Genomic DNA, 10,100 nt, shown 5'->3' with positions numbered 1-10,100 from the left:
ATCCCCCTGATCGATGTGGAAACACTCGCGACTTGGGTCGTAACCCTCGTCGTCAAGGCTGTGGCCATCGTCAGAGCAACCAGAGAGACAGTAGTCACATGCAGGCATGAAGTATCGCATGGCACTGGGATCACCGAGTCCAGAGAAATCCCAACTGAAGTCGGGGTCATCCTCTTCCTCGAAACCCGTGGGTCCGTAGGTTGAGACGACCGTCAGTCGGTCCCAAGTTGACCACATATGATACCCTGGAAGGTCAGGATATGCTCTTGCGAAAGCGCTCACCGAAACGGGGTCGCTTGGCGGATCGAAGCTGAATCTAAAGGGAACAGAGTGGAAAATTGATGTTACCTCCTGGTTGATGGATGATGGTGAAGTTGCATCGGGGACGTAGTGCGTCGTTATCTCAGGTGCGAGACTAATGTCCGACAAGTTCCTCGCAAGGGTGCCGACGTCATCGGTGCGAGACTATATCAAATATTTATATAATATCGAAACGGGTTTATAAGATGTTCAAAGACCACTGTGTTTTGGCTTCTGGGAGAGACCCACGACGCTCCATTCCCCCACGAAATGAGACTCCGCGCGCAAAAGCCCCGTTTCTCGCCGCGCGCGAGAAAACCCTACCTTTTCCCGCCACCCGCGCGCATTTAGTCGAGCACATAGTCCGCACCCCACATCACCACCGCCACCATCAGAACCTCTACGCACCGGGTATCGAACGCATCTACGATGGAGGGCGACGACTTCACGCCGGAGGGCGGCAAGCTCCCCGAGTTCAAGCTAGGTCCGTGCGTTCGAGCGCGCCACACCGTCCTTGGTTTCTTTAGATCCGTCGGGTCACTCATTCCTCTTTTGTCTTATTATTTTTTTGTGGCTGGACAGATGCGAGACAAGCGCAGGGTTTCATCTCCTTCTTCAAGAAGCTGCCGCAGGTGCGTCCCTCGATTTCACCTTTCTGGGCCTCAGTTTTGGGCGATTATCTGGAGAGTATTTATTTGGCTGATTCATTTCCTTTTCCTTTTTGGTCTGGCAGGATCCCCGGGCCGTTCGTCTCTTCGATCGCAGGGTAAGTGATTGCAATACATGTAGATGTTTCTTCTTTTCTTTTTATCTCGGGCAATAGGATGAACTAGAGAAATTTGGGGGGGGGGATGGCTCTGGTACAGTTGTTACTGTTAGAAAATATGGACAATTGTGCCTTTTTATTTCCACCTAATAAGTGAACGTGTAGATTGCACATGATTCATTAAATAGCGACGATGATGTTTGCTCAATCTGGTTGACAGTTTATGTACCATATGAATCGTTCTTAGCCATAATTTAGGGATTTAATGCCTAATATTGTTCCTTTGGGAATTTAATTCCCACGTCAACCTTCCACTGTAAAATGACATGCTATAACTATGCTTAAATATGGTCCAGGATTATTACACTGCCCATGGCGAGAATGCTACGTTTATCGCAAGGACATACTACCACACAATGTCTGCCTTACGTCAACTAGGTAGCAGCTCTGATGGAATCTTAAGTGCCAGCGTGAGCAAGGCTATGTTTGAGACCATTGCCCGCAACATTTTGTTGGAAAGGACTGACTGTACATTGGAACTCTATGAGGGAAGTGGGTCAAATTGGAGGTTAACAAAGTCCGGAACACCTGGAAATATTGGTAGTTTTGAAGACATTCTGTTTGCAAACAATGACATGGAAGATTCACCAGTGATTGTTGCTTTGTTTCCAGCGTGCCGGGAAAGTCAGCTGTATGTAGGGCTTAGTTTTTTGGATATGACCAATAGGAAGCTTGGGTTGGCTGAGTTTCCCGAAGATAGCCGATTCACTAATGTTGAATCAGCTCTTGTTGCATTAGGTTGCAAGGAGTGTCTTCTCCCAGCAGATTGTGAAAAATCCATTGACCTAAACCCCCTTCAAGACGTCATTAGTAACTGTAATGTTCTGTTGACTGAGAAAAAGAAGGCTGACTTCAAATCCAGGGATCTCGCACAAGATCTTGGTAGAATAATCAGGGGTTCTGTTGAGCCTGTACGTGATCTACTATCTCAGTTTGACTATGCTCTTGGTCCCCTTGGAGCTCTTTTATCTTATGCCGAGTTGCTAGCAGATGACACTAACTATGGAAATTACACAATTGAGAAGTACAATTTGAACTGCTACATGCGACTTGATTCTGCTGCAGTTCGAGCATTAAACATTGCAGAAGGGAAAACTGATGTAAACAAGAACTTCAGTTTGTTTGGTTTGATGAACAGAACTTGTACTGTTGGGATGGGAAAAAGATTGCTGAACAGATGGCTGAAACAACCTCTATTAGATGTTAATGAAATTAATAACCGACTAGACATGGTTCAGGCTTTTGTAGAAGACCCAGAACTTCGTCAGGGACTCCGGCAACAACTTAAAAGGATATCAGATATTGATCGTCTAACACATAGTCTCCGAAAGAAATCAGCTAATCTGCAGCCTGTTGTTAAGCTTTATCAGGTTATTGCTGCACCTACAGTTATTTTATTTTAATGACTTTGCAATTTTGCATAGATAATTGTTTGCCTGAAAATGTATTTGAATATACAGTAATACTGGTTACTAGCTGCTAGTGTAAGGTTAGCAACATTTAATGAAAGGGGTGCACTGAACCTTTGTAGCACTCCCTCCAATTCCAAATGTAGATCTCTTTACTATAATCCTAGTTGGTCAAACTTTTTTTTAACTTGGCCAATCAATATGGGAATCTATCACGTAGCTGATGTTACTAGAATCATCATGGAAAATACTTTCTTAGTATGTAACAGTCAAAGTGTTATGCTGGAGACTGTCGTTGTCCTGGACCTACATTTTTGAATCACAAGTAATGCTTATTTCTGTGTATTTGTGCATAACCTTCGAGTAAAGAGAGTAGAATTAGGTTTCTTAAACAAGGGCGATACCTCTTTTGCCACAATATTTTTAACACATTTAATTATTGGTTTTGCAGTCCTGTAGCAGAATCCCATACATCAAGGGCATTCTTCAGCAATATAATGGCCAATTTTCAACATTGATAAGGTCAAAGTTTCTTGAACCGTTAGAAGAATGGATGGCAAAGAATCGATTTGGTCGGTTTTCTTCTCTTGTTGAGACAGCTATTGATCTTGCTCAGCTGGAGAATGGAGAGTACAGAATATCTCCTCTATATTCTTCTGACTTGGGTGTACTAAAGGATGAGCTTTCTGTGGTTGAAAACCACATAAACAATCTGCACGTGGATACAGCTAGTGATCTGGATCTTTCTGTTGATAAGCAACTGAAGCTAGAAAAAGGATCCCTTGGACATGTGTTCAGAATGTCAAAGAAAGAGGAACAGAAAGTCAGGAAGAAACTCACTGGCAGCTACTTAATCATAGAAACTCGTAAAGATGGTGTAAAGTTCACAAATTCTAAGCTGAAAAATCTAAGTGATCAATACCAGGCATTGTTTGGTGAGTACACAAGTTGTCAGAAAAAGGTGGTTGGTGATGTAGTGAGGGTTTCAGGCACATTCTCAGAGGTACACTAAGATAATTATCTTAGCTTCATAGTTTATTTTTTCTCTGTACAGATTGGGATAAATCTTCAATTCTTGGTGTAGGTATTTGAAAATTTTGCTGCAGTTCTGTCGGAGTTGGATGTTTTACAAAGTTTTGCTGATTTGGCAACTAGTTGCCCAGTTCCTTATGTTAGGCCAGACATCACTGCGTCGGTAAGAAACACTTCCTAGGACTTATTTAAAATGATAAATTTCGAATGTGGCTTTTAGCTTGAGAACACATGACAGGATGAAGGAGATATTGTTCTACTGGGTAGCAGACATCCTTGTCTAGAGGCACAAGATGGTGTTAACTTTATACCCAATGATTGCACTCTGGTAAGTTCCCGTGATATGATATTGGCAATTGCAGCACTTAATCACTGAAGTTAGTGATGATTCGATGGCCCTAAATAGGTGAGAGGGAAAAGTTGGTTTCAGATCATCACTGGACCAAACATGGGAGGAAAATCCACATTTATAAGACAGGTTAGATTTGCACTTTCATGTTTTTTGATGAGCCACTCAAGGAATTTATTTATAATGTCATGGATTTATGCATAGATAGATGGTCTCTCTAGGTACCATTAGGTTTAAGTAAAGCTATTTGTTTGATAATACGTAAGTACTGTCAAATTTCTTGTGTAAACAATTTTCATAATATATAATTTATATTTTGTTGTCATAACTTTATAAAAAGCTGTGGTCAAAGTTGCACATTGGTGGCGATGCTGATATTCAAAACATAATACATTTACAAACAGCGAGTATATGCCCACTATTCCTCTTATAATAATATATTATTTGTGGCAACCAAAGTTTGGCCATTAGAAGTTTTTTCTAAATACAAACCTAATGCAACCATTTTGTAGCACAAACTTTTCATATGATTAGACCAATTGTTTGTCAATGACAACAAATTTGGAGTATGAAATATGTGTGTTCTTTATATTTTGGGATAGAGGGAGTATGACCAGTGATTTTATTCATATGAGTGTGATATGTGGACTTAAATGTGTTAGTATGTAAAATTATTGCTACACTTGGATCCAATTATGTGTTGTTTCATTCTCATACCCATATATATTGAACTACAAGTTGTCTGTAATGATTATTTCACCACTGCCACCCTATATGCATAATGCAAACATTTTTTCTTGAATACGTAGGAGAGCTGCATATTAATATATTAAGCAGAAGAATGAAGGTTCAAAGAGGACAAAGTCCATCATAGCCTCCTCACGGTGGCCAAAAAATAACATACAGGAACACCTCCATAATAAACAGACAAGACCACTCAACCCACCTACACTATGTTGATAACCCCCCAGCCTGGACATAGCGGAAGGCTTTGGCGCCAGCTATAGCCCAAAGACCTACCTCCTCCCTAGCAGCCTGAAGAGCCACCACAAGGTTGGGAATACAGCCCTAAAATGCATCTATTTCTATGCTTCCAGATGATCCAGGCACCCAAAATCACGATGGAGTTAAAGGATTTTTTAGCCTGCCCTGTCACTGCTAAACTGCTGCTCCTGCACCAACTTTTGAAGGAAAGAACACCTTGCTGCGGACCGAGGTTCTGTAACCCACTCAACTTAAGGAGCTCCGACCAGAACTGCTTGGCAAAGACACAATCAACAAGCAGATGGTTGATAGTTTCCTGTGCCTGGTCACATAACAGGCACAAGTCAGGATGGGCAAGAGCACTTTTTGCGAGTCTGTCCGCAGTCCAGCATCTGTCATGGTGAACCAGCCAAATAAAAAACTTGCACTGCTCAGGTGACCAACTTGTCCATACTTGATCCGCTGGCTCAAAGCACATATCACCTTGAAACATGGCTCTGTATGCAGATTTGGTCGAATATACACCAGAAGCACTTAGCTTTGCACACATGCTGATCCTGAACCCCTTGTTGAAGGACTTTCCCATCCAAGATCTCGCACAACTCTAACAGTTCAGTAATATATCTCACCGAAATGGAACCCCTCAAATCAGACAGCCACTGGAAATTCAGCAAAGCATCTTTAACCGATCTATTGTCTGCCCTGCGCTTCGAAACTAACTTCAACACAGCAGGTGCAATGTCCCCAATACATCTGCCACCTAACCGTTACAATGCAATTGTACTATAATAAAGAATTTGTGTATTTTCTAAACGAAAAAAGGGTTTGTGTGCTTGACACCTTCCGTGATATGTTTTTTCTGTTTTCTAGATAGTCATATGGGGTGACTCATTGAGTAGTTGTATTCATACATATTTGATCCAAGAACTTCACACAAGTAGATGGGTTGCCCAGAAATTAAATTGTTCACGATTGCAAAAGGGCTTTGCTATGACCCAAAATGTTGCTGGTACAAAAAAGTCAGCTGTATGAGCATGTATATGTGATTCCTTGATATACTCTTTGAAAAGTTGATGTAAACGAGGTCTGTTATCCCAAGATTCCAGTAAAGAGTTTGAAAGTTCTGCAACTCCTTGATCAATGTGTTTGGAGAAACTGAAACAAAGTTTGATTCAATTGGAGTGCATATGGACATGCTAAACATATTGTGGGAAGTTCCTCGAGCTGCATCTTCTAATTCTTGGACGATGGCTACTGAATTTAATATATATTTTCAAACATTTTATTTGAAACAACTAATAATACCTTTTTCTGCTTACATTCCTTCATCTATCAGCTTGTCTCAATTAATTTTCATATGAGAATCAGGTTGGTGTAAATGTATTGATGGCACAAGTTGGTTCCTTTGTACCTTGTGATCAAGCAAGCATTAGTGTGAGGGATTGTATTTTTGCTCGTGTTGGCGCTGGTGATTGCCAAGTAAGTTGGTTTGATCATCAAAGTATTTTTGTTCTTAAGTTTATGTTGGAAATGCCCTTTTGTTCTTATTTAAACTTTTTTTGCAATTAGCCAATTACAAATACCGTATATGAGTCTCTTGCTTTAGCTACTCATACAAAGTCAGTTATGTAGGGAGATTCAAGGTAGTAGCCTTATGTGTGTAATTTTTCAATTTGTTTGAATGAAAATGGCAGGAGCTCTGCGTTTCAATTAAGAGAGGAAAGAGTTCAAAAACACACATTACATGTTGATCCCACAGCCCAAAGGATCCAATAACAAAACATTTTTAAATTTAACGGATAATGATGGCAGGGTTTTTTCTCATAGTAAGATGAAACTTTCTGTTACTTCTAAGCAAGCATTAAATTTATATACTTCTGCAAACAGGGGCGGAACTAGAGGGTAGTCTAGGTAGGCCCCTGACTACCCTCAAATTTGGTTTAGAAACAAACTACTTCTCCGTGTTTAGGTCCAAAGAAATAAATTTATACAACTTGCAACCTAATTTGATGAATTAAATGCATTATGAGATATTTTGATTATTTTCTGCTCATGTACCGAATTGATAGAAATTATATATATGTGGTACCAAATTATACATGGTATTATATGCCATTTTTTTTTGTTCTCGACTACGCTAGATTCAAATTCTGGATCCGCCACTGCCTGGAAAGTATGATGTCGTAAACTGTTATGTTCACATTTATTTGGCAGCTTCATGGTGTATCAACTTTTATGCAAGAAATGCTTGAAACAGCATCCATCCTAAAAGGCGCCTCTGATAAGTCTCTTATAATTATTGATGAGCTGGGGCGTGGAACTTCCACATATGATGGATTTGGTCAGTGTTGTATAGCTTTTCTAGTTTTTCTCTTACAAGTTTGTTAATCACCTTTCCTTTTATTTCTTTTTGACACTCATAGACTACCATCTGTATTACTTCTAGGCGATATTGAATTATTGACTTTTAAAGTGTTATTAGTTTTGAAGCCTGAAATTTGCACATTTCTAAGCTCATTCTACTAGCATTGCATATATTACACTTGGTACTTGGTTAGATACATCTCTTGGACCAAAAAAGTAAGTAATTCCTTGTATCCTTGCAATTGCTGATAAATGTTCCATTCGCTGGAGGTAATTGGTGGTTACTGCTGTTGATGAGACCCACCAGCATGGTCTGGGAAATAAAAAATTCTGTTTTCCTTCTAAATTGTTTTGAACTAAAACCTAGAACAAAGGAGCTTTTATATGGTATATTTATTTTTGGTTATGTAACAGTGCTGAAATTTGAAGTTAATCATCAGTGAATGGCCAGTTTCTGTACAGATAAAAAGAAACAAATAGTTCTTGGCAAAACTGTATTTTGTGTATTTGCTTGCTTCCCTCTGTTAGATAGGACTCTATTTCTCTATTGTATTTAGATAGGACTCTATGCTGTACCTGGCATCAGGGCATCATATTGAATACAAGTGCTATTCATAATCATAACACCCTCTATGTCTCGTCGTGCTATTTTTTTTATTTTGGATGCAGTTAACAACCTGATGCATACAACCATGCTGACAATTCTTTTGTGTAATCATTCGTTGGTAACTACCTGCATGCATAGCATGAATCTTGCTGCATTCACATTTAGATGTTGTTTGGTACTTTGGTTCATGAAATGTAACATAAATGGTAATGGTAATGGTTCACGCTCAAGTACCAACAGTAATAAGTTTGAATATGCCGGTATCACTTTCTAGTGTGGGATCCAATTATGGCTGGACTTAAATAAACATGATTTAACGTTATCAGTTACCCATCACGTTACAAATATGCGAACCAAACAACAACTTATTGGCATCTCAAATCTTTTATTGCTTGTAATACAACAACCTAATCTGCTATTACTAAATACTAATGCTAGAATGGTGCCTTATGGTTGCCTTCATACTAAAAGGCAAGTTCCACTTGTCTGTCATACTCATACCAGACCTGTAGACACCTTTTGGATTGTTTGATAATGATCTACAAGCTTTTCTTTCCTAATTGGGTCTATACAAGAGAGTTGGACCAAGTTGGCTTACTTTGTTAATCCCATATTATGTTAACCAAATTAGCTATACACGTACTGAACACCAGCATCATTTGGGTCTTGTGTGGTGCGTATGCAATCTCATGCTTCAATCAATCAAAAATAGTTTCAGTTTGTTGTATCTATCCATTTTTGCTGTCATTATAAGCATGCAAATCTACTTATTAGACGCATCACTGGATGAAACTAGCAATTACCATTTCTAAATTGAGTACCTAATTTTACAACCTTGGTTAGCTGCTGCAATGTGCTGACTTCCAGACAACTGCAACTTTTAATTCTCATTTGAGATTGAGCCTCTTAACTCTCATTTGAGATTGATATACTATTTGTTATCAGGTCTTGCATGGGCTATCTGTGAGCATCTTATGGAAGTGACTCGAGCGCCTACCTTGTTTGCAACCCATTTCCATGAACTAACTGCATTAGCACATAGAAATGATGATGAGCACCAACACATTTCAGACATCGGAGTTGCAAATTATCACGTGGGTGCTCACATAGACCCATTAAGTAGGAAGTTAACTATGCTTTACAAGGTATGTCATGATGTGAAACTCTTATCCTCATTTATCGTCTTATAGAAACAAGTTGGCATTATTGGTCTGCCAAATGATGCCTCCAGATCTTCTGTTACGATATTTTCCTGTTCATGTTGTAGGTTGAACCTGGTGCATGCGACCAAAGTTTTGGTATTCATGTTGCAGAATTTGCTAATTTTCCAGAAGCTGTTGTTGCCCTTGCGAAAAGCAAAGCAGCAGAGTTAGAAGACTTTTCTACTACACCTACCTTTTCCGATGATTTGAAAGACGAGGTATATGCAATTAAAAATATCGAACTAAATACTACGGGTTTGGACATGAATTAAAACGCATATGCTTCCTCCTGTTTGAGTGATCTTATCGTAAAGAAAATGAATACTGGATTCACAATTCAACAAAGCTGACAGTAGTATATTTTTGGAGTTTTTATGGCCATATATATACAATTATGGTAAAATTACTTTTATCTACTGCTCAGTTCATGGGAGCTTCTGGTGCAGAGGGTATCCTTCTTTCTTACCCATACTGTACTGAAACTCAACCCTCTTTCAGTCTTTCTAAGCTAGCGACTGTCCTGTGCAGGTTGGATCAAAGCGCAAGAGGGTATTTAGCCCAGATGACATCACCAGAGGAGCTGCACGGGCTCGGCTTTTCCTTGAGGAATTCGCCGCATTGCCTATGGATGAGATGGATGGGAGCAAGATCTTGGAGATGGCCACCAAGATGAAAGCTGACTTGCAGAAAGATGCAGCTGACAATCCTTGGCTCCAGCAGTTCTTCTGAAGCTAATTAATCCCCGCGTGTATGGAGGCAAGACCATGAGAGAACCTCGCTGATGCTAGGATCTCCTGATCCATTTTGTTAATACGCATCAGCAGATGTACTCTAGTCTTTAGGCTTAGCCGACAGTGCAACAGGGAAAACCATGTGCATATTTAACGCGGCGGTAGTGCTGCTACTCCTGCATACCGTTCGGGTGCAGCTACTCTGCTCTGCCGTTCTGCCCCGTCTGTGATTGCACGCCGTCCTTTACAGCCGTGAAGTCTGCTGTGCCAGTCTCGTCGAAGCTTGAAGTTTCTGC

General features: G+C 40.1%; 1 protein-coding gene across 2 annotated transcripts; it reads left to right on the top strand.

Moving 5' to 3' along the window:
• Positions 1-536: 536 nt before the first annotated feature.
• On the top strand, positions 537-10,100 carry LOC100279876 (MutS homolog 1). Of its 2 annotated transcripts, NM_001152829.1 has the most exon segments (13): positions 657-784; positions 883-932; positions 1,034-1,066; positions 1,423-2,496; positions 2,987-3,538; positions 3,620-3,730; positions 3,806-3,895; positions 3,974-4,045; positions 6,269-6,379; positions 7,115-7,241; positions 8,817-9,016; positions 9,139-9,291; positions 9,602-10,100. In NM_001152829.1, coding segments are annotated over 13 exon segments (2,829 nt in total). In that variant the 5' UTR covers positions 657-729; the 3' UTR covers positions 9,803-10,100.

The sequence above is a fragment of the Zea mays genome, chromosome 7, assembly GCF_902167145.1.
Source record: "Zea mays cultivar B73 chromosome 7, Zm-B73-REFERENCE-NAM-5.0, whole genome shotgun sequence".
NCBI lineage: Eukaryota > Viridiplantae > Streptophyta > Magnoliopsida > Poales > Poaceae > Zea > Zea mays.
Note: the sequence above shows the minus strand (reverse complement) of the source record. Positions and strands in the feature narration are given on the sequence as shown.